This window comes from Parambassis ranga, chromosome 15 (genome assembly GCF_900634625.1).
Source record: "Parambassis ranga chromosome 15, fParRan2.1, whole genome shotgun sequence".
NCBI classification, from domain to species: Eukaryota; Metazoa; Chordata; class Actinopteri; family Ambassidae; genus Parambassis; species Parambassis ranga.
The window spans coordinates 2564955-2590482 of NC_041035.1; the positions used below are offsets into that span (position 1 = coordinate 2564955).

Below are 25528 nucleotides of genomic sequence, written 5' to 3' on the forward strand. Positions count from 1 at the left end.
AGTAATCAATTCAATTGTTATTACACCCAGGTAAACAAAAAAACAATGAACCAATGTTTTGCAGTATTTTCAGCTGTGAACTCAAGGGGGCAGCACTGCGATGTGAAGCCAAGTCCTTCTTTCTATCCCTTCAGACTGATTCATGACGGGTTATTATATGTCCCCACTGACAGCCCAGTGCTGTATATTTTACTCAGCTCAATGATTGGTGGTTAGAAAAGCTATTTCATGACTGTGCATGTGCACAGGTCTGTCTGGGGGCAAGGTGTGAATAAATCGGTGTTAATTATCCAAAGCAAGCCATTTCAACTTCATAGCCGTCTCATTATTCTCAGTATTAAAGACTGCTCTTGCGGCTGTCCTGCAGAGGGGACTATGGGCAAAGAGGACACTTGAATGTTCCAGACATTATATTTTACGATCAGTGGACATTATTGTGCTGCTTAAAGGAGTTTCTTTTCATTTAGAATACTTCAAGTAAAAGTTTGCTTACAAAGAATTTCAGAACTTTATCTAAATCTTTCTAAATGTATATATATGTGCACTCCTTTGTTTATTTGTACAATGTATTTGTCATCTTTTTTTTCTCAGTTATACAAAGGTCGCATCAATGCTACCAGCCATATGATCCAGCATCCAATGTACGGAGCAGGCCACAAGTACCGCACCCTCCATCTGCCGATCTCCACCACACTAGCTGAAGTTCTGGACCGGGTATCTGGTATGTTTCATTACAAAAACAAACTAAGAATAGTAGTAGTGCATGTTATACCGGATTTAACTCAAACTCAAATTCAAACTCAAATCGTGTTTATCTACTAGCTTGTCTGTTTTTTTTTTATGGTTCTTAGATAAAATAAAGGAACAACATAGATCTTTGCATTGCAGCTGGTTAGTGTGTTGCTTTTTTGTGCCGCACACAGGGTTAAACATAGGTTAAACCCACTGCTTGTGTTCAGCTTGCCGTTATCGCTTTGGTCATGTCTTTAAATTTTAAACACCATTCTGAATTTAATGTCTTGTGACAAGCATCTTCTACAACAAACATGCATACAGCACGTTCTTGCCATCGCTTAACAATGGTTTACTGCACTCTAAAGGATTTAGTCTGGTTCTTAGCCTGCAGTTAAAAAATAGATCAATAAAATTTGCTTTTAAGTTCCTTATTTAACAAAAAACATGAGATCTTTGCCCTCTTTGAGTGTTTCACCACTCACACCATGCTGCTGAAAATGCATGCTGCTTTGTTTTGCCACATATATATGTACTACAAAACAGATTCATATGTATACTGATTTTTGTATCACTGTGTTTGCAAATGCAGGCAAAGTAAAACATTAACATTCCAGTGGTGCAGTCTGCATCTGTGAAAGAAGCTTTGGTGTCTCACTGGCATCAAACTGGTTTCAAATTGTATGTCCCACAGATTTTGCTTTTATCCATTCATGCACAGATAATACAGTGGTTTGTAGACCTGTGAAGAGTGTTGTGTGAAGTTGAAAATCTGAAAACCAGCATGGCACTCTGCTGTCAGGGATTCTTTACCTGAGGTTCCAGACCAGTGGTTCCCAAACGTTTGTTTTTTGTAACTGGTGACCTACTTTTTTAAAAATCGACCCAGTTCACAGCAGGCTGTATCTACTGTATAAAACATAAACGGTTGAATTTTGAATTATGTTCCCTTTTTCTGCTTGGTTGATGTAGGTTGTTCTGTTTCGCACAGCTAAGGGAATTAATAAAACCATTCGACCGTTCCTCCCCCCACCACTGTACATACATGCATTCGGTTCCTCCAGGCTTGCAATGCCCTCTACTCTGGTATCAGTAAACATAACATTTACACATTTATAGACTACATTTAATACCCAACGCCGCTGCAAAGCTTTTAACTCATACCAGGAGAAGTGACCACATAATACCAGTTCTAGCTGCCCTTCACTGGCTTCCTGTGAGTTTTAAGAATTGATTTAAAATTATGATTTTTAAAGCCATGAATGGCCTTGCCCCCTTTTATATACAGGACCTTTTAATTCCTCATGAGCCTAAACTCAGCCCTAGATCCTCTGGAAAGTCCCTATCAGTCTCCAAATCTCGGCTAATTACAAAGGGTGACCACGCCTTTGCCGTCTATGTCCCCAAAAGCTGTCCTAAACCCTGCCAAAAGATATCAGGCAAGCAAACTCTGTGTCCTCTTTTAAATCTCTTCTTAAAGCACTTTGAAACTCTGAATTTGAAAAAAGTGCTATTTAAATAAAGTTATTATTATATATTAACCTATAATGTTCTACATTTCAAGGTTTCAGTTCTCAAATCATAATTTTGGTGCATGCACTTAAGCAAATACATGCATTTAGGCATTCTCTCTCATGTAACTTTGCCATAGACATGAGTTATCGATACAACTGCAAAGAAAAGATGTGTTAATCAAAATTTTAGCAATTTATTTCCCAAATTAATGCAAGTGGCTTGAAAACATATTTTACCAGACATTGCTGATAGTACTGTAAATAAAGGCATTAAAACATTGATCCATATGTAGCATACACACATGCAAAAAGCAGTTTTACTCAGATTGTTTTGCTGGTTCATGCACCAGACAGTTTTTCTGAACTTACCCTGTAAGTTCATTTAAAAAAATCTACCTTTGAAGCTTACTAGTGCTCATGTGACGTTTAATTCTCTTACACAGACACACCCAGCATCACAGCCAAGCTGATCAATGAACAGAAGGAGGACAAGGAAAAGAAGAATCATGAGGAAAAGGAGAAGATGAAAGCAGACAATGGTTTCCAGGACAACTACAGCGTTGTCGTAGCCTCAGGTACTTGGGTCTGTTCCACACAACTGTGCTCTGATAGTAATTCTTGTGTGTTACATCATATACTTCATGTCTACCATCAGGCTTAAAGTCCCAGTCAAAGCGGGCTCTTTCAACTCCTCCCCGACCTCCATCAAGAAGGGGTCGCGTCATGAGTGACAAGTTGACAGCTTCTTCTGGTGTGGACCCCTCAGCCAAAACGATCAGTGTGCCCGTCTTCCACCTCTACCACAAGCTGCTTCCAGGTACATGACATCTGTCTAGCAGTAGAGGGTTTTTTTTTAGTAAGGGACGTAACAGCCAAAGCTCATAAGTTGTCTACCCCCTGTTCTAGGTCAGCCCCTCCCTCCTGAGATGACCCTGGCCCAGCTTCTGACGCTCCTGTATGACCGCAAGCTGCCACAGGGCTACCAGTCCATAAACCTGACGGTCAAACTGGGCTCCAAGGTTATCTCTGACCCCGGCCTTTCAAAGACAGACTCCTTCAAGAGGCTTCGCACAGAGAAAGGTACAGGTCTCTTAAGTTAAAATATTATTTCGTAATTAAACAATTCATCTGCAATTGTTTTAAAAAATTGGCATCTAATACATACATACAGCAAAAAGATGCAGGGCTTAATAAAACCTGGGCCACTGATTGAGGACTATAACCTCAATCTACATTTAGTAATCACTGTAGTGTGTATGGATGGCCTACAAACCTGACTGTCATGTCCTGTTTCTATTTTGTGACTCACAGCATTTCTGCTACTGTAAAAGCAGTGACTCTATACACCGGTACCATATGAATAGAAGAAAAGGCCTAGAAGGGCTTTTAGCCCACTGAGAGCTGAAATCATGTGAATAGCGTGTGCAGATTTAACACTTAAAATGTGCGTCCTAAATGTGTTTTGCTGCAGTAAAAATCCAGTCCACTGGTTATTACTGTTCTCCTGTACCTAGATTTAATGGAGTTGTGTGTTGGTCAGGTCTCAGCTCACATCACCTGGGCTATTTTTAAAAAAAAAAAAAAAAAAAGAAAAGAAAAAAAGCCTTTGAAGTCTAAAAGCTTGTGGAGTGGTTTTTAGCAAAAAGTGTTCAATCACAGTCAGTCTTCTGCATACCTTTCCAGCCCTCTGGGAATGAAAGCCTCTCAATCCTTAGATGTTGGTTCACTACAATATCTCTTCATATTTCTTAGTGCTTGCTCAGATTCAGGCTCTGGGTAATGCAGCGCTACTTGAAATTATTTTGAGTTGTTATAGTGGGGTGTATAATAGAGCATGGCATTATTCCAAATAAATGTTGTTGTGTTGGTTTTGTAGCTGACAGAAACATTCATTTATACCAAGTTGTATTTGTAACATTTAGGCAGACAGTCAGGCATGCTACATGTTATGAAGTTTTGCCAGTAGGTGGCTCTGTGACTATGACTGACGATTGGCATTCCCATGCCATTTTAAGCCAGGGTCAAATTGAGTGGTCTATGCAAGTAACAACTATTTCTTGGTCATTGAAAGTCATCATAAAATAGTGTTGGAGGGTCACAGTTGATTATGTGATTATTTTGCTTCACAAATGTGAAGCCAGTATGATTAGTTTAAGTATAATTACTGCATAAGATAAAAGTTGCTGACTTTTTTGGGGCTTGAGTTATTGCTGCAATGTTGACCAGTATCAATATTGAAATGATCTAGGCTGCAATTTTTTGAAGGTTTTTTTTTAATAGTTTTATTATAACACCTTGTTGCCAAGAACACTTCTGGTGAAAGTATAAGGTTTTGGGTTGGAAAAATCCACTTGTCCAATTAGAAGCAATACACATTGTAAAATATTGCCACCGCACATGTTGGTGCTCGTTCTTTAATGAATACATTTACAGAAGGACACTGAGTCAGGATCAAACTGCTGACATCCTCCAGCTTGGGACACAACACTGTCTATCCACAGTGACAGTGACCCTGGACTGGTTATATTTAGCTGTTTGATTCAGCACACTCATGGGTCAACACCAGGTCAGATTAATTTTTAACATCATTGTCTCATTTTGATGATCTTAGCAAGTACCTTTTGTCTATTCACTACCATATGTCCTATCCACTGCCCGTATTTAAACATCAGTGTCACTGGCTGGATGACTTTTTTGATGGATGGTTGGGTAATTCACCATCACAGAAGCCTAATAGAGTCTCTCCCTGAACCGAGACACTGCACCAGAGATTTCCTCTTCTAAATGAATTTGATGAATATATTTTATAAAGCTGGTCTCAGTGTTTTGCCTTTGAAAGACAGCCCCTTCACACTCAGCTGCAAACTGTCCCAGTGCACATGGAAGGTCCTGGCCTGATGAAGCCAACAGGACAACATAGTTCGCAAAAAGCAGGGATGAAATCCTGTGATTCCCAAACCAGACTCCCTCTGGCCCCTTTCTGTCATTTATTCTTTCTTTCTCTCCTCCCTACCAGGTGCATGTCCTGTGTCAACATCATGTCCGCACTGTGTGTGAAAACCTCTTCCCTCACAACACAGAGTAAACATGTGAATTGAGGGTTAAAAATAAATAACACCTAAAGCAACAAATCCAGAGTCAGGCAAGAAATGTTGCTGTGGCTCTGACTTTGTGCTATGTCCATTTCAGACTGTGAGGTTGTGTTTGTTTGTTTTTTGTTCTCTCTGGGATCATTACGTTTGTAACCAGCATGGCCCAAAGACTTTATGTGACAAGTGTTTGTCTTCCAAAAGAAACTGACCCTGCCAGCTGTCTCTGCCAAGTACATGGAGCTCTGCTTTGCTCTACTGGCTGACATCATGCATCTGGTAGTTTTGTCACCCTCTTGTTCCAACTTATAATTCCTCTGTGCCGTCTTCTGCTAGAGCTTTTAATTTTTCCCTTCATCACATAGCTTCCAGTAGAGACTATCCCCATGTGTGTGCAATTATCCCCACTATGGGAGAGGTATTTCATGACAAGTATGTGATTCAAACTAAATTTGATAAAAGCCTACTGAATCCCCTAAATAGGCAGAGGACTGGCAGGAGGAAGTTGTCTGTGACTGCCTGGTCATATACTATATTTAGTGCTGTAATTATTCCCCAGGCAAGCTGCCAAATGACCCTCTTGTCCTCATCCTGAAGACAGGAGCATTCTCTAATGTTATTTTGGAAGCTCAGACATGTTAATCTAGAAACCCTTTTAATACAATCTCAGTTACTTTTTCATTCATCACTGAGAGAAAATAATCCCCTGAGAGAGACTCAGGGAGCAATGAATCATCTGTGATGTTCTCCTCTGTAAGGGATGATGTGATGCTTTTTGGACAATGACCCATCAATCGAACAAAGCTTCATCATAAATTAGGGAGCCAGCACACTCACAATAAAGCAGTGATTGGTTGGTGCTTGTGGAGGTGGGTGTTTTTAGCCTTTGTTTCATATCGTCCATTGGACTCCTTGGCATCACGCTATGAGCGTAAACAAGGGCATTAGGACGGCGTGCCATTTTCTCCTTTTTGGAGCAGCACATAGCTCATCTAAATGAAGGGCAACCTCAAAATTAAGAGCCAGTGATGGAGGTGGTCTGTGGTGATTGGAAGCAGTTTTTTTTTAACTCCCTCTCTTCCCTGGTTTGCTTTTGTGAGGAGAAATATACTGATAGTTTATGTGGTAACCTCATAGTTATACTTACATAGAATAAAGAGGAGGAATTGTGATTTGACAGCCACCTAAATAAGAAGCTACCGCTTTTGGGGAATTATGTATAAACAACTAAACAGTAATTAAATGATTTAAAGTTCTATAAGACATAGACACTCAGACACTCAGTCTATGGATATAAGATGGTATTTATAGTTTCACAGAGAGGAACTTATCAGTTTTATGTCACTTAAAAGAGCTTCCAAATCAGTCAGCCTAACTTTAGTTCAACATGTAAGTGTTAGTTATATAAAAACTGTAATAACCTTCACACAATCCTTCCTTTTTGCCTACACAATGACCAGATATAGTTTACACCATTCTGGGACTCTGCATGGGTAGTTACAGCTAAGGTAGCATGGGTTTTAAAGATGTAGATGCTAGGGTTGAGCAGTATCCAAATTTTCACACCGTCAAACGGCCTCCACATTTTACCCCGGTGTACGTGAATACCATGCCTTGCGCCGTGCAAAAGTAAAATATATTATACTACTGAAGAGATACTGAAGATTCAACCACACAAGGCATCAAATAAAATATGTTTAGTATTTGATCCTTATCTTCTATATAAGTACATTGCATTTTTTTTATTGACGGTATTAAAAATGATACCGTTGCTACCTGTGTCCCCCACCGGTATACCTTAATACCTTAATACCGCCCAACCCTAGTAGATGCCATTCACTTCATGGCAACACTGAGCTTTCTGTTTACATTGTAAAGCATTGAATTTGGTCATCTTAAAAATATTCTAGAAGGTTCTGCGGATTGTCTTATGTCCAGGTTACTATGCCTTCTGTACAACAGGACATGTGATGTAATAAACAATTGTTGGTCATTTATTTCCTGTTATATTATATAATTGGTTTAATGACTAAATTAAAGTGAATGCACAGTGTTTAATTTCTTTGTTTTAGCAATTAGACTTGTCAATGTCAGGTTTCCCAGATGCCAGACAGTGCATGAACATACAACAGGCCCTTTTTTTGCTCTCCTTGCAGTGGATCACTGTGACATGCTGAACAGCTGTCCTGAGGATGAACCCATGACTCCCAGTGAAGAATGTCTGGATGCTGCCACTGACGAGTCCCTGCTGGAAACCAACCCAATCCAGTCACCGCTGCAGGTCTTTGCCGGCATGGGTGGCCTGGCCCTCATTGCAGAGAGGCTACCCATGCTCTACCCTGACGTCATTCAGCAGGTCAGACTACACATTGATTCCCTTTATTAATTGTAAAGTTAATGCCTTTGCTCAATGGCTTTTTCCTTGATTGCCCTGCCAATAGTTGTCCTGGATGTATTCATAGCATATATAGACATCAGCAGTTCCACACAGCCTCCTGGCTCAAAATTGCCATGTCATGACAGTGCATAGCTCCATAAATTCATGTCAGCATTGTTTTGTGCTTTTGTTAAATCTTTTTCATTCACAGGTCAGCGCCCCAGTGGTGCCTTCAGCCACACAGGAGAAGCCCAAGGACAGCGACCAGTTCGAGTGGGTCACTATCGAACAATCCGGAGAGCTGGTGTACGAGGCACCGGAATCCATCGCAGCCGAGCCACCGCCCATCAACAAGCAGCAGTCCCAGTCGTCTTCTTCATCATCATCCTCTGTGCAAACCATGTCGCCCATCCCCGCTCACTCTCTGGCAGCTTTCGGGCTGTTTCTGCGCCTGCCGGGGTACGCTGAGGTGCTACTAAAGGAGAGGAAGCACGCCCAGTGTCTACTGCGCCTGGTGCTGGGCGTCACTGACGATGGAGAGGGCAGTAAGTCTGAAAGCACCTTTTTAGGTAACACAGAGGTCGGCTGTAAAACATGCTCCACATTTAAATGTCTGCTTTTAACTCCTCTTAGGTCACATCCTGCAGTCCCCATCAGCCAACGTGTTGCCTACTCTGCCATTCCATGTCCTGCGAGCGCTGTTCAGCAGCACTCCACTGACTACCGACGACGGTGTGCTGCTCCGCCGCATGGCTCTGGAGATTGGTGCCATCCACCTCATCCTGGCCTGTCTGTCGGCTCTCAGCCACCATGCCCCTCGTAACCCCAATGCCAACACTAGCGTGTCTGAGGTACAATTCTACAGCACACATATGCTTTAATGAGTTTGCGAGTGATAATCTTGTCATGTGTTTTGCTTTCTGATGACTGGGCCTTGAACCATTCACAGGCTTGAGAAAAAGGGAAAAGAGTTCTGTGTGTTCAACCTGAGGGATTGTTGTTGTTAACATTGATAGAGAAACTCAGGAAATAAATGATAGCGATTATTAATGACTCTTTGCCTGGTTGGCCTTTAGTCAAGGCTTTTTTTTCCCTATCCCCACTTGTAAATTGAGCCCCTGACAAATAGCTTAATTGTTCATCCTGAATGATGCAAATAGAGCTTTGGCAGAGAAAGAGGACACATGTCATTTGTATTATTGATGCTTTTCAGTGGTAGAGAAGATGTCAGAATGGACATTACTATACTGAGTGAGAAGATAAATACCATTCCTGCATGGTGATAATGTCAGCAGGCCTACCATTAATCATTGTTGGCTGCCAAGTCAGTTACAACATTAATTAAAGCTGCAAGCAGCATTGCGGGCCCTCGCACACCTTGCGATCCGCAGGGCCATTGCAGCCTCCTCCTCTGCTCTCGTCTCCTATGCTCTCCTCTCCTCTGATTTCCAGAGACGTACAACACACGAGACGTACACACATTTATAAGACATAGTTCCTGTTGCCAGTAGGTGGCGCTATGACGATATGATCCTATTAGCATATATATATCTGTTCAGACTTGGATCCATAGCAGTACTGTAGGATATTGTCCACATTGGATGAAGTATGTTGGTAGTACTGCAGAAAATAGAGCGAGTTCTCATGATCCTACTCAAAACAGGCCAGAGGGGCATGCAGAAAAACCTATGAAAATACAACATTTTGTGTAGCCAGTAGGTGGCGCTCTGTCAAAACCTCAATATTGTTGTATGATGTGTTTAGGGTCAGACTCTGATCATACATGTTACATTTGGTAAAGATCGGACAGTAAACACAGAAGTTATAGCGACTTCCTGTTTCCTGTGAAATCGCCAAACTTTGAGGCCATGCCTTGGCCACACCGTAAGACTTTTGTAAGTGTTTTGGAATGCGTGTATTCCCTATGATGTCCTGAGTGGACACAGTGAATTTCAGCTCAATTGGATGAACTATGCAAGGCGTGAAAAGTTTTGTTTTTCCTCTTTGACTATCCAATAGCATTTGGATACTCAAAAAAATTCTGAGGGATCACATGATGATTAATTGGATTGAGAAAAAATATCTTTACTCCTTTGTTGTGAACATGTTACTTGTTCAGACTTTCAACAGTCAAGCCAGTCTAGAGCAGTTATACCCCGTTCACACTGGGAAAAAATCTGGCTAAAGCGGGAGTGTGAACACACTCAGTAGTATCCACTGGCAGTATCCAGTTTGATTTCAATCCGGCTAGATCCACCCACGAGAGGTGGATTGGCTCAAATGTGGCTCAGGTGTGAATGCAAATGTGGCTAGCAAATCCGGCTAGCGACATGCTACTTCCGGTTCACGGGATTAAAAAAAAAAAAAAGCATGACGCATGCGCACACACGGTCCTGCTGCGGCCTGAATGGACTCTGTATATTACGAGGCGCCACCTAGTGGTTTGGAGGACAGCAAACATGCTGGATGAAGCCGGATTGAGTGCGGACACAAGTGTGTGCTAGCCAGATTTGAAAATAGGTCTGAACAGATTAAAGGCTCAATCCTACTCTAGCTGGAATGACTTTCTCCAGTGTGAACAGGGCCTTAATGTGTATTTGGAGGTGTCCCTTGAATTGGCTTTGATCTTTCAGTAGGTCAGTCATCCCATGGTTGCTTCTATTAATCTGATATATTGGATTTACTAATTCTGTATTGTTAAGCTGCAGAAAATGTACCGGTAATTGCCAAAACACAACTGTTCTTATTTTTCCTAAAGTTTATTGAGCCACTATGTTTACACATATGCAGGAAAAACGGCAAAAAACAAGCCTCTCAGACCCATGCAATAGTACACACATTGCATAGGAAGTTAACAGAAAAATCCTCCATAATGATAATACATAGGATAATTTTTTCCCCCCAATAACCCCCCTGTCCCCTCTTTGTCCATGTGCTAGGTTGGGAGCACAGACGTCAGATAAGGCACAGACACACACACACACTCACAGTTTGAAAAATAATACAGAACAATGTACATCCCAGAAAGCACCAATTCTGGAGACATGACATCCATTTTTGCTTGAATTTAGAAAGGCTTTATTAACAGAAATAATGCGTCTCCTGTTGCTACAAATTCCTATTTACCTAGAATGAACCTCATACATTTCACATTCGGGTGTGTTTCTGTTGTAGTTGTGAACACCCAAGCTGCACAAGGGCACAAAGATGATCTTAAGTGGTGGTGTCGTTTCCTTTTACATACAAAGTAGAAATACCACTAAATCATTGGCACTGGTCTTTTAATCTACTGATGACTGTTAAACCTCAAACCAATCAATGAATGCACTATAAATGCACAAATACAGCCAAATCTTAGCTTAAAATTGGGATATTTCACAGTTTTTTCTACATCTCTTAAAACAAAGCCAAAAATAAAGCACATCAACAAGAAAAAATGAAGAGAACAATAAGAAACGTTTCTCTTTTCCATGATTTATGTCTTTATAACTGTTATACTGAATAGATATATTTGAGTTCTCTCACTGTCTGTACTGTTTCCATGGAGGTGCAGGACTTTATATTACAGTGAAAAATTAGCCCACACTAACAAAAAGAGCCTGTTAGGGTAGAAATATCAATTATGTCTGTGTACATATGGAAATGATTAATCTTGTGTGTGTATGTTTGCAGCCACAGATATCGAGTTGTCACGCTGCGGGGACCAGTGAGGAACAACAGCTGTACTGGGCTAAAGGAACTGGCTTTGGCACTGGATCTACAGCTTCAGGCTGGGATGTAGAGCAGGCCCTCACCAAACAACGTCTAGAGGAGGAGCATGTCACCTGCCTACTCCAGGTAATGACCATGGTTGCAGATGTTATTATCATCTATCATAAAGCTGATTGAGAAGGCACTCATTTGTGTTGATTTATGTTTATCATTATGTTTTTTTTCATGCGCTTCTCAAATTGCCTATTTTGTTAAATTATTATATTTTTGAATATACCTTAAACATTTCATGGCATTCACTGTGGACAGCTAAGTAAGAATTTCATTGTACAGGGAAACCTGTTTCCTTACTGTGCATTTGACAATAAACACTTTGAATCTGATTTCTGCTTTGGCAGTGTGATCAAGGACACGGATTGTCCTAGTCTGGCCCTTCTCCAGAGCCAATCACATGAGACCTGTCCTTGTGTCTTTAAGAGAAGTGGACACATTTTATTAGTAACCTTTCTTATGTCTACATTTTTCCCCCCACTAGGTCTTGGCAAGCTACATCAACCCAGCAGGCTCTGGCAGCTGCCACAGTGCTGATGCTTCCTCCACAGACAGCAGAGCCCACAACAGCTCAGCTCTGCCAGCAGTGCTGCAGGAGCTGCTGAGCCAGTCCTGCCTCATCCCTGCAATGTCCTCCTACCTACGCAACGACTCAGGTAGGCCCCATGTCTTTAGACATGAAAGAAGTGACCCACAAATTACATGACATAAAGCAAGACAAAGAAGACAAGAGGCCTCCTCCGGCCGGTCTCTCTGTCTTTTACCTTGCCTGACTTAAGAGAAATGTTTTGAAACTGCTGTATGCATTACAGTATAATAGAGTGGTCACAGATCACCAGGGAAAAACATTGAGACCATACTATAAAAAAAGCAGGATGGATCACCTGTCAAACTGTAGTGGACTGCCAATGAGTGACCAAGTAGCTGTGAAAAGAAAATTGCATTCTTTTCTTTCACAACTTTTATATCCCTTCCACCTGCCAGTGGCAGCTTCAATGCAGCTTGACGTTCTCTGCCTGCCTAGGGCTCAATCAACACAACAAAAGGAAAAGGGCCTTGATTGGGATTGTCCTCGGGAAACACATCTGCATGGCACTATAAAGTCTTGCCACTTCTGTGTGATATTTCACATTGACACATTGAGAACTCAGGGATGCGGCCAAGAGAGAGGCTATGATAGCAGGCTTCTCATCCTGTTGTAGCTTTTCATGGTGCCTTTGTTTTAGCACACGGCTTAACGGCACATTATACAAGCTAGTTTGTAGAATTTGTAAGTATCCATTCTTGACCTTGGAAACGATCCTTCTTCAAATCCATCAGTGTTTTCCCTACCATTATGTTAGGGTGGCCCACTGTGCATGTAACCCATGTGTGTAAACATGATCAATGTCAGCTCCTGTCACTGCTGCTGCTGAATTTCTACTGTAGATATCTTGTTGAACAGAAAGGCAGTCTCCCTGTGTGGGAGTGTGTGTGGAGATAAAGTGGCATGCTACATCTCTTCACTCACTCACTCTCTGTATGTTGGTTGCATTTCCTTTCCAGTTTTACTCCATTGCCTGTAGCTATTCCTCAGATAGAGGCTGTCAGCTTTACTGTGACTAACATTATTTTAGTTCAGTTCTTTTGTTTTTTCCATAAACATCAAGATTCATGCAAATGGGAAACTCCAGGGTACCATGAACTGTACATCATCTGAAACAAGTTTACTAGATGCTAATTCTCATGGGTTAGCCTTTGCTAAAAATATGTGAGCAAGTTTATGATCAAGCACCTCTTAACCCTCAGAACCCAAAACCCACAGGCTGGTTTGAAGTGCATCCTTTTTTTTAAATCACTAATATTGTACTGCTTATTTTAGAGTGATGTAAAAACATACAGTCCCTTGCCCTTGAACTCTCTGTTACTCTAATGAACCATAAATGACTAATGGTGCTGGAAATTACAATTAAATCTGGGCTTAAACATGTGATTCCAACAACTATATTCAACATGTCTGTTACAAATTGTGTCAATCAATTACAAGTTTGTAAACAAACAATTGCTATTGTTGGACTCACCTGTTACTAGTGTCACATGACAAACATTTTGCAAGTATTTGGCTGATCTGCAGGCTTTTTTATAGTTTATGTACAGAGCAGAGCGAAATACTAGTTTGTAGTTTGCCTGTACACAAGTAGGCACTAAACTAAATCCAATATTTACACTCCAATTTAAAAATATTTGCCTTTTTGGCTGTGTTATTTGGCACTACAACATATTTGAGTTCTCTCTACTTCTAGCCATGTTCTGTGGCCATAGAGGTGCAGGACTTTATATTGCAGCGACCAATGAGATCACTAGCAAAAAATCTGACAAGAGTGAAAAACAGCTTGGGGTTCTGAGGGGTTAATAAAGCTTGCTCTTTTCAAGTATAGGAAGAAAGGCTTTAGCTGGCCTCTTTACTTGAATGATTGCTCTTGGTCGAGGCAGAGGAAAGTGCAGAAGCATCAGAAACATATGATAAAGTGGTTGTGCTATATACTCTATAGATGTCTAAACAGGGTAGTAAAGGCTCTTTTAAAGACTTTGAAACTTTCTGATCTGTAACCCTTCTATGGCATAGCATGCAGTGGAGCAGTAAGTGTACCCTTTATACCTGTTAATTTAACATGGCAGCCACATGCACACACCAGTGTATGTGTATCATTCCTGTGTTCTCTTGCTCAGAGGCTCTTTTTTGCGATCATAGGATTTAACCCCTGATATTTGTCTAATGTCTGTTGACTTTGGCCCATGATGTGAGGTGTTGGCAGCTGCTGGCCTTTGATGCTGAGATAAGCGGTTTGGATGGCTCTGAATTATAGAGGATGCTTTTGTGTGTGCGTGTTCCTCTGTGGTAGAGTGTGGATTTGTGCTAAATAAAACAGCAGATGGAGCTGCAGATTCATAGTGTAAGCTGGGTAGTGTACCATTGTAGCATTAAATCAAAGAAAAGCCTCACTGGTAATAGCTTATGAGTCCAGGTTTGTATTTTATGTATACTCAAGAATGAAACGGGTGCTTCTTGGTTGTATGATAAATTATAGGAGCTGTTGTTAAGGGGTGATTTAAATGTGCCTGTGGTGCAGTGTGAAATAACACTGTTACAGTGTAAGCGAAGGTTTAATGCAGCGTAGGTGTAATTGGTGTGCTGCAGCTGGAAGCGTCTATATTGTGCACACACTCAGGTAATCCCCTTGTTCCTTCAGTCAGACCTCTCTGTGCGAGCAATGAGCTTCCAGCTGAGCGGTCAGTGGGCTGCCTCGCTGGTCTTGTCAGGTCAGTCCATTGCTTATATCCTGTCTCAGTTCCTTGGGGGACTTCCTGGTTATTAGTGCAGGCCGGACCCTTTGTAGTCTGGCTGCAGTCATGGTTTTCTTCACTTTTGCTTGCCCTTCCTCTATAGGGAAACGTAGGCCCTGAGTCTATTCCAATGGGAGAAGTGAATTTGATGTGACTTTATTGGATATATTTGTCACAATCCACACATCTTCACACATTATGACACCAAAAAAATGTATATATTATTTGGAGACTTGTCTGGGTCTCAGCAGCACATTTGGCAACTATCATTCGCTAACATGCTAGCCAACTAATTGGTGTGATACTGAACATAGCTGCCAGCTGTGTAAATATGTAATTTGAGGAAAGATAATTAAACACTGAAGCCAGATGCATATAAATTCAGAAATTTACTTTTGGCAATGTACTAACCCACCCACTTAGGAGTATAGAAATGTATGGACTATCTTTGGCACCACATGGTAACCAGACATCTTGATTTGCAAGTGAGTATATCAAATATGCTAAAAGAAAGTAAGTCATGTCATGTTTTTTTTGTTTTTTAATTTGCCATTGATTTTACACTTACAGCACTTGGTATTCTAGTAGTAGATCATACAAGGCTTTTTGTTACTGGTATATTTTATCACAAAACCTTTTTTTGTTTCAAGGTTCTTCCTTTAAAGCAGCCTAAAGAGATTCCAGGCTTATAGTACAGACCCGCTGCAATGAAATGTTGATGACAGGGAAAAATTGAAAATGGTACAAAGATAATAAAAATATGAATGATTTTATCGGACTGTTAACTCTTACACAGCATCACAACTTTTTTTGGAAACAAGGTTGCATGACCTGAGGTTTCTTAGGTTCAATGTTTCCGTCCTTCCATTTGTATTGTGTGCTGTTACTTATCAGCCCAGAGCTGAGTGTGCCTAACAACGCAGTGTGTTCCGCTCTGCAGAAGTACCTCCATGTGTGCATGCTGGTGTGTTATAATGCACCCTTAGTCTCATAATTAAATAATGGCTTATAAAAAGCATTGTGAGTGTTGTAATTGCTCCTCGTTATCTGTAAATGTCTCTGACACTCACACACGAGTGTGCAAGGGTGAAATGTTAAAGTTTATACCTCATTGTTTGATTGGGTGCCGCCATATGTTCTAGCAGAGCCTTTATAATTTTTGCATAGATTTCAACGACGATTTGTCCTTGAAATCTATGCATTTGCAACTCAATTTAATAGCCAATGACATTATACTGTGCTAACAAGCCATCATGCATAGTTGATTAAAGCCATGAGGCGTCTAGTTAAGTGGAAGCTGTGGGTTCTTAGACCACCTTCTGTACAAGAGCCAGTTGCCCAGAAGGCCTAAACTGTCAATGGATGTTAACCGGGGCTGCCTGTAATACACCACAGGGACACCTGTGCGTCCTCCTGCCTTTCTTGATGTGTCTGCTCTATTAATTGCACGGGGAACAATATATTATATATTTCTATTTTTGTTCAAATATGGATGCACGCACAAAGCTTCAACATGACAAAGTGTGAAAAACTAAAGTGGGCTGAATGCGCTGTGCATCATTAACCTGCAAGTCACGCAAATGAGAGAGATAGAATAATTGCTTTATCTGTAAAAATTCAGCTGTACTCCCATAGCAGTCAAGAACACGAAGTGCATTATTTTGGAAATTAAAGAGAACATGTTTTGCAGTTTGTTTGACAAGTTAATCTAAGTCTCATATGTCCCTAGATTGTGACTTTCAAGTTTCAGATCAAGGCTTCACAGACCCTGTCTGTTCCAATGGATTGTTTCACCATATTTTTAAATGCAAATGCGCATTTAGCAAAAAGGAACAGTCCTTTTTGCTGTAGAAAAACTGCTAAGAAACAAGACGGTTCACAGAAGAGTCATTTCCTCTACTGCAATGGGAGAAACAGTCGTGATCTTAGGAAATACCTTGAAAGTGACTGCTCTCTTTAAAGGAAAGCACGTTTATTTAGCTGTGTTGAAGTATAGTAAATGTGAAGAAAGATAGGGAGATCAAGGTCAAACACACACCCTTTCCTTGTATATTTATGTCAGGGTGGCCACAACGTCTACAATCTCAGCATAGCTCTGGTTTAAGCTAATAGTAACATTAGCCACACTAGCTATTTAAGACATGCAGTTTGTTAAATGAAATGTATTGGGATTTTCCTGGTGTTGTGGGGACACACCTCAATACCATGTCTCGTTATTATCTCTGAGGTATTTAAACTGCAGTTCCTCCAATTGGCCCTTTGAGGGTGGCTGCAGAAGTAAGTAAGGGCTGCTATGTGAAAATAAAAATAACCTGTTTCCTGGTTAAATTGTATTTAAGTGATGCTTTATCATTGGTGTGACTGATTGACAGTGGTGAATCCCGCCCACATCAGCTCCAGTCATGCTCCACCTCTTCTATTTAGATTAACTGTCAAGATGGTGGCCGTTGGAGACTTAACTTCAACCTTCATTTAACAAATGGTCTTCCCAACCCAAGATGGCTGGTATCAAACTGGCTATTTAATTTATACTGATACATTTTACTAGGTGCATTGAGCTGCTAAAACTCCGCCAAAGCAAGCTTGATGTGACCTTAACTTAAAACTCAGGAGAAGCAAACTTCTTCACAGTTAACTGTGTGTGTGTGTTGGAGGAAAATGTAAGCCCACCTACAAAAAGAAATAAGTCCCCTCTCTTAGGGGCAAATAAGTCTCCAGAGCTCCTCTGTCCCATCAGCCCGGCACATTGCTCCATATTAATCATTAGTGTCTTGGCAAAGCCTTTTGGGATATATTACTGTTTCCCTCTGTCGTGTGGTACTCCATCACAGGATGCTAAGCCATTAGCGAGAGGTAATACCTTTGACTGTCACCACAGTGCTAATTTATCTTAACTGAGGACTGAATTTCTTGCACATTTAGTGAGAAAGTAAATTGATTCTAGATCTGATGTAGGATTGTTTTTTTTGGTTTGTGTTATGTTCTGTCCCTCCTATCTCACACCTTTATGAGAGATAAGGTTTATAGTTGATATAAGCTGAAGCAATTGGTCCTGTTTTGGTCCATCATTTATGAGTGAATGAGCATGATGTTGGAGGGTAATCTGGATGTGACTGGCCTGTTGGTAATGATTTACCACTCCAGATAGGATGGACATGGTGTCGAACAGAAGGCATTGTTCCGTGTGTGCTGAGGACACACAGCTTCTCTGAGTTTGTTTATCAATATTCACATTGTGCACTTTCAATGGATCAGAAAAGAATGTCTTTAACACGTCATGCAGAGGTTAAATACAGTCTCAAACACATCACAAGGGATATTATTGTTGTTGGTACAAGGTGAAAGCTAAACAAGCCATCGCAACCTATCCATATATTACTGCTGTGGATTTGGGATTTGCAATTTATCCCTGCTCACCCGTGGCATTTTAGACTCTATTGCCATATGCTTTCCTCCTCACAATTGAAATGGACTGATAGGCACTACAAAGTGGATGGGGGCAAGGCAGATATGAGAGGTGAAGTATCACTGTCGGTGAGCAGTAGTGAGCTTCTTCTGTCTGGTTTATAAATTATTTGATAATATATTATGTGTACAGACAAAGTATGGCTGAGTGAGCAGGGTTATATTAACATTTTGGTCCAACATCTACCTTTTCATAGTTTCTTTGTGTCTGGTGTTTTCTGTGGTTGTCATGACATCATTCAAATGAACTGCAATAATGACCAATCACACTAGAGTTTATTTGAATCCACCAAACCTGCCAATGTGAACACACCCAGTGTTGGATGCCACAGACATACACACACTCTTCAGAATTTTCCCACACATAAGACTCTAGGTTATCAATATTGATATGCTTGTATGTTTATTGTTCAAATAGGGAACCTATTGCACAATACATATATACTTTATTCAAATATTTATAAAAAGCTTTATTACACAGGAAAAAGGAAAGCTGACTACCCCCGAATAAACATGAACAATTAATAAAGTAATCTACTCCGTCCCCCACACTGACAGGCTTTAAAGAGATGGACATAGATGCAGAAAAATAAAGTCGAGATTACTGTAGGGCCAGTAAATAGGCTACGTTGTTAAATTACAAGATGATCATGTAGTCATTTTTTGCAGCTTTATGAGACCTCTTGGCTATAAAAATATCTCATTTTGAGTTTTTACATTTTGACGAAGCATTTGAAGTGTGTTGATAATAATGTGTCGTGTGCTGAGGGTGTTTGTCAAACTGTAGGAGAGACACTTTTTACAGGGGCCCTGAAGCTTTATTATTTTGGCCCTCAAGACTGATTGGTGGCCAACAGTGTCTCCAGAGAAGCTTCTAGCGCTTTACTAGCTCTGCTTTTAATCCTGCTTCTTAAAACCCCTCTAGTCAAACTATAATAGCCCTGCCAACTTTACAATGAAGTAAAAAAAACAAAAACAAATGAAAATGCATCACTGGCCACAAAACATCATCTTTCTAATTAGTCCAGCAGTCCCTCGAAGATCAGAGTAGGAAAAAGTTTGTACTTCCTGTCAAGCCACAGAGGGGGGTCCATCTGACTTTGCTCACCCTGGTTCCAGCATTGTCCTTTTCCTGCCATGTCCTCCAGCCCTTTGCTATCTCCCCAGCTCATGGCTGTGATTTGGCAATATGGCTTCTGTGACTTCATCCTTAGCCAGTCTCTCCAGTTTCCTCCTCCTCTCGCTGGAGAAGATGCACATATCAAGTCTTTTCACCCCCCAACACACCCTGCTTTTTATATTAGCCTGCCCTGCCCCAGCTTTTTTGGAATTGTTATCAAAAGGGTATTTTTTTTTGTTTGTTTCTTTTTAAAATCCTTTTACCCACTGCTGTAGCTCTTCACAGTGTAGTGTAGATGTAAACGAAAACAATTACAAAGAGGTTAAGGAATGTGCCAATGATGCCCAACATGGCCAAGATGGACTCCTCCTGCTCCTCCTTGACCTCCAGTGCCCGCACATCATCTAGGGTGACGACTGTGGTGCCCATGATCCTGATGATCACCTAACCTGGCAAGGGGACACTTATCTGCAATAAAAGCAAATGACAGAGACCAATCAGACAAATATAACAACGTTTGGAATTTCTTCTTTTACCCTGCACCTCTTCCTGCTAATCTGCCATTTTTTTGCACAAAATCTAAACCGTTGGGTTCTGGCAGCTCCGTATTCCACGATCACAAAATCAATTGTGAATCAAACAAAACAGTGGCCACGATAGAGCAGAGCAGAGATTACTCTGCGAACACCAGTGTTTATGACCTGCCACAGCATGAAGCCCCATTTCCACAACCACTGTGAGCTTGACACCAGCGCCTGCTCAGACTCGTCCTTGGATCATCAGCCATTGAACTGTTAAATTGCCAGAAGTGACACAGTTGCAGTGTCAAAAAAATCAAATCATGATTTAATGCTACCATTTACACACAGCCCTCATTTTTAATTCATTTAATTATTAACCACCCCCAACCCCAGGGTCTTTCGAAGTACCGTAGTTGTTGTGAGCAGTAGTCACTCCTTCCCTGTGGAGAAGTCTTAGAAGGAAAAGGAGCTGGAGATAGTGTCGTCTTTAAGAGATGCCTAAAGGAAAGCAGGATCATGCTATTCTTGGGCTCACATGTAAATGCAATCATAATCATCCTCTTACAATCCCATGACAACAGAAACAAAACAGACAAATAAAAGAGCAATAGGGTATAAAGAGAAAGTGGCTTACCCTAAGGCGTCTAAGGTGTAAGACAACATCATCCGGCATACTTTCTGAGTCCTTACAGGGAAACCATGGCTTTAAGGGCATTCTACATGTGGAGACCCAGCGTATGAGAAAAAGGGGTAGTAATTATGTATCCACAGTCCCAGTGCCTGTGAGAGGAATTAGAAGGCAGCGGTGCCACGACAGCTTTGCAGTGCTCAACGATGCTTCCGCTGAAAACCTTCTTGTATCACTTCTCCTGTCCTCCAGTCTACAGTGCCACCTGTCAGGTTCAGCAGCCCCCCCACCCACCCCCCAACTTTTTTTTTTGATCAAGTTTGCCCTCACAAGTCTTCGCAGTCAGTCCTTTTTTTTAATCAGCAGGTTAGCATTGCTGCTGCTAAGGCGCTAGCAGCATCTTTTTAGGGGGTGAGGAGAAACCCTCTCCTCATTTGCTCCCTCCCTCTTCCCCACCATTCCCCCCATCTTATCTACTCTCTTTTCTGGAGCTCTCTTTCAGTGCTTTGCCTGAACTCCTTCAATCAACACCTCCACACTTTTATCTGTAAACCTACACACACACACACACACCCTCAACTCCTCGTGGGAATTGTGCCTGTCAAAAAAGCCTCCTCATCACTGCATGTGATTATGTCTGCAGGATGAGCTGATAGTGTTACCCAGCCTCCACCGAGCTAGGTAAGAATAGGCAGGTCCCTGAGTTAGCCGAGTGTGGCAGGTGATATTCCAGAGGTGCAGGAAAAGCTGTAAAATCCCATGAAGCAGACGTCTGTAGAAAGCTGGAGCGCCAGACTGTCGCTATGGCAGTGTGGATCTACCACCAGTGACAGCGGTGTTACGGTAGGTCTCCAACACCAGTTAGTCACCGTGGGAGGACTGTGCATTGCATAACCAAGCAGAATGATGGCGAGAGAGGGAGGGAGGATGGATCCTGATGGCCGTGGCAATGAAGGAGAAAGAGAGAGAGAGAGAGCAGGAGATAGGGAGGGAGGAAGAGAGACGGAGGAGGGGAGGGGGAAACGACATCGCTCATGCTTACAGTTGTCTCCTCCTCTCCCACTGCTGTGGGGGCTGGTGGATCGCACGCACACACACGCACACAGCTACCACCCAAACAACACACCAAAAAGCAAAAACACAAAAGAAGAGGTGAATTCAGCCCTACTGTGCAGCGCTCTGCTCCGAGTTCAGTCGAGCCCATCATCAGCTGCTGTTATTCTGGTAGACCCGTGGAGATTGGAGGAGTGGAGAAGAAGGATGGGGCAGCAATAAGGGGGTGGCAGGGAAATAAAGGATGGATATGGCTGGGTGGAGGACAAAGAGGGAGGCAGGGAAAAGACGTGGGGGTTTGTGCGCACAGTTGATATTCATCTCTAATTAGTGCTTCTCAAACAAAGACACCGTGCATGCAGAGCTGTCTACTATTTTGCTTTCTAATTTCCACCTACACACTCTTGCTTTTTGTTTCCTAATTTCCCCTTGCTGCGCTGCAAACCTCTGCTTCTCTGTTTGGGGATCAGCCCCACCTATGTCAGCACTAACTTTGGCTTCGCATGTTGATGTCTCCTGGCTCTGAATTGTTCCAGTTTCTACTCAAGCATAGGTCAGTGCAGTTGGGCCGTAGTTCGGAAAGTATGTCAGACAACAGACTTCTGATCACGTCAGCTTATTTCATCTACCATTATGACTCACGCTCCTCTTTGCCTCCCATCATCTTACGCCTGTTGGTTTTATTTCTGTTTAAATTCTCTTCAGCAAAAGTGCAGGACAAGATAGAGGACCTGTAAGTACATGTACCCTGTTTGTTTGTTCCAGCTGTGTGCTTTAATTAAGCAGGTTTAAAAAAAATCATATTGGCTTGTGCGTGATCCTCTTCACCCAACATAACAGAATTTAGTTTAATAAACAATCACAGACGTGAGCCAAATTATTGTTAAACATTTGAAATAAAACCTTACTCTTTTCTTTTTCACCCTTCTGCAAAATTCCCCACTAACCTGCAACATCCAGTGGCCACTGTGTGGTGTTAGAGACCACTCACTAATTACACATCATGTTGCAGTACATCATGCATGAAACGCCCTATTTAAATTTCATGCAAATCCAATTATGTTTCACACAAGGTTGACTTTCTGTTACCTGTAGGTGGTGCCATGAGTCGGAACGCAACCTATGGCTGAATGACATCTGGCAAGAATTTGACAGAAATCACTCTATGTAAATTTGATATGTAATTTGCCACCAAATGGCAAAATATGGAAATCTTTAGTGTTGCCATGGCAACAGTCATCAGTCCAAAGTCACAGTTGGCATTTTTGCATCTGAATAGATGGTTAAAGGCGGCATGGATCAACATTTAAAATTGCTCTAGCTAATTATGTAGGAATGCTTCCATGTGACTAAATGGGAATGGATGAACAGATGAAATGGAAGCTGCAGCTTGCTAGCATCTCTTTTTGATTTCTTACTGGTTTTAGATAGTTGCGTCTCTTGTTTATCTGACTGGGATGCTACAATGGCATCAACCTGTCCTCGATTACACTTTCTGCATCTGTAGGCAGATCAATATTTTATAGTGTTATAGTGTTGCAGTTATCTTGACCTCCTGGTTAATAGAGCACTGCAGCTGAGTTGTAGGAGGTCAGTAAAACAATAATGTAGCAACAGTCTTCATGACCCCCATCAACGACCCTTCTTCTAGGTCACTGCCTGCTAGTTAGAGGTGTTGACGCACTGAAGAAGGACATTTCTGCAACTAGATTCTTCAGTCCATACATGCACTGTTGGACGCATTAAGACACAAACCCTGCTACGGATCATATTTTTGCTACTATGCTTTTAGATACAGCCAGGTGGTAATTTCTTAGTTGAAACTGACCTTCAAGCATTCAGGTACAATGCAAAATGCACCCCGATTGTCAAAACTGCACGTTTAAGATATTCCTTTAAGCAAAACATGAAATTAATAGAAGCTGATGGAACTGAACTAATAATTTACATTATACATGTTTTTTTTTTCTCTAAACAAGGTTAGCGTCCCTTTGGTGCAGTTTTTCCAAGTAAAAGTCAAAAGATCTCAGTTTAGTTGTAACACTAAGTACTCCATAGACCTGCTTACTTTTTAGCTTGTTGGCGGATTACATTTAGAAAGGTGGCCTGACGATATTAAGCTGGTTAATTCCTCACACTATTTAGATATACTTGCTGGCTAAGTGCAAAGCCTCACAGTTCTATTGAGAAATAAAAAAAAAATGTTCTCGACCTTTAACGTAGGAAGCTGCAGTATTATTGGACAGTCAGCAGTTGTAATAGTAGTAAAGCTGATCAATGCTTTGGAACCCGTGTAAAGCTGACCCCTTAAAAAGTATAGTTGGGATTACTTTGAGAAATATTGACTAACAATATTTCAAATTGCTAAGGTCTAGCAGCTTTTACTGTATTTAGATTTTTCTAACAAGCAGGCAGTTTAGTCAGTGGGGTTTTCATTAAAAAAATGAAGCTGCTTGTTATATTATTTGTAGTATACTATGAGCTCAATTAAACACTTGGAATGCATCTGTTCTAACTTAATAGAGTTTACAAGTTGGACACTCAAAAAGTTTCTCAGCAAAATAAGATGAGTTCTGTGTCTAAAAATGAAAGGAGTCTGTTTTTCTGGGTCACAGTAACCAGTTACAAGCAGCAGTGAGCTGGATTTTGTTTCTTAGAACTTTGCTACTTATTCTAACCCAATTAATACGTCCACACAGTGCATGTCAAACCAAAACTAAGTAAGTTGAGTAGCTTGGGTTGTAAAGGGATTCTTAGTGCACAAAAACGCTGCCACTGTTCCTTCTGTGCTTTGAAATGGCACAGAGCTGCAGGCTACTTTTTTTCTGGTTGTTTCACATAGTCTTGCTTTGATGCACATTATCTACAGTGTCCACTGAGGCAGACTGCATGTTGGCGGAGACATGTCACAGTTCTACTCTTTTAGCTACTCTCTCCTCTGTTCCGTGCCCTAGAGGGGTCAGGAAGACCTGACACTGTCCAGCCATGAGCTTGAGTTATAGTGTTAGCCACCCACTTGGTGTGACCTGCTTGCTCAATGCCTCCTTTCCTTTTGGGAAGTCGACACACACCGTCCCTTGTAGCAGTAACTGGCCCACGCACCCCACTCTCCTATTCATCCATGACCAGACTCTGTTTATTCTTTGTTTTTTTTTACTATTATAGTAAATGTGTGTGTGTGTGTTTCATTTAGCTGAAATGAAACATCTGATGCTAGGCAAAAAGTGTACTCTAATGTTAACTTGATATTGATATAACATCAGTATCAAGTATTAGTAAGTATATTAGCATATATCGCCATATTGGCATATTTAACATATTTAATCCAAAAATGGGTAAAGTAGAGTACTAGCTAGAGCACAAGATGCAGCAGAGGTGAACCCTTGTCTCCAAACTGTGTCCTCCTAATTGTGCCTCAAGGGAAATATTGAGGTGTGAACTAAATTATTGTGTTAAGTCTTACAGTAATCTTTCCACTGGGAACTTTGAATGCTGTACAGTTCCATCTATCAGATTATTGCTGAGACCACCAGTGGTGCGAAATATAAAAATCTGTTCTCTGGTGGGCTATGAGCTGTGAAATGACACTTTATAAATCAATAGTTATTGTATAAGTAGTTTTTTTCTTATTGTTGAAATCATTGTTGCTGCAGCGCATTAGGGAGCACTAATGTGCTTTGAGAACAAATGTACATCAGTGAGGATTCTGTGATGGCCTCTTTCTGATCATACACCCACTTATAATAACTGTACCATCCAATTAAGGGCAATTATCAAGTGTATTTAAGGCTCTGTGCATCACAGCTTGCTTTATACTGTAAATGGACCACAAGTCCCAAGGAGCTGAAGACAGTGCTGGTCTGAAATGATTAGTGTTGTTCCACTTAGAAGAACAAAGCTGTATGTAAACAAAGGGATTTTATGTGGTAAGTACAGCTGACTG

The 25528-nt window shown here is 41.2% G+C and overlaps 1 protein-coding gene across 5 annotated transcripts in view; it reads left to right on the forward strand.

The window, feature by feature from the left end:
* Positions 1 to 25528, forward strand: part of birc6 (baculoviral IAP repeat containing 6) — a 91686-nt gene that overhangs the window by 38782 nt on the left and 27376 nt on the right. For 3 of the 5 annotated variants that reach the window (XM_028423650.1, XM_028423653.1, XM_028423651.1), the window contains exons 56-64: positions 592 to 721; positions 2690 to 2821; positions 2902 to 3063; positions 3153 to 3326; positions 7468 to 7691; positions 7924 to 8257; positions 8346 to 8563; positions 11385 to 11549; positions 11959 to 12130. In XM_028423650.1, coding sequence (XP_028279451.1) covers positions 592 to 721; positions 2690 to 2821; positions 2902 to 3063; positions 3153 to 3326; positions 7468 to 7691; positions 7924 to 8257; positions 8346 to 8563; positions 11385 to 11549; positions 11959 to 12130 — 1711 coding nt within the window. The remainder of the gene's footprint in view (positions 1 to 591; positions 722 to 2689; positions 2822 to 2901; positions 3064 to 3152; positions 3327 to 7467; positions 7692 to 7923; positions 8258 to 8345; positions 8564 to 11384; positions 11550 to 11958; positions 12131 to 25528) is intronic. The other 2 variants (XM_028423652.1, XM_028423654.1) reach the window with 1 other exon arrangement.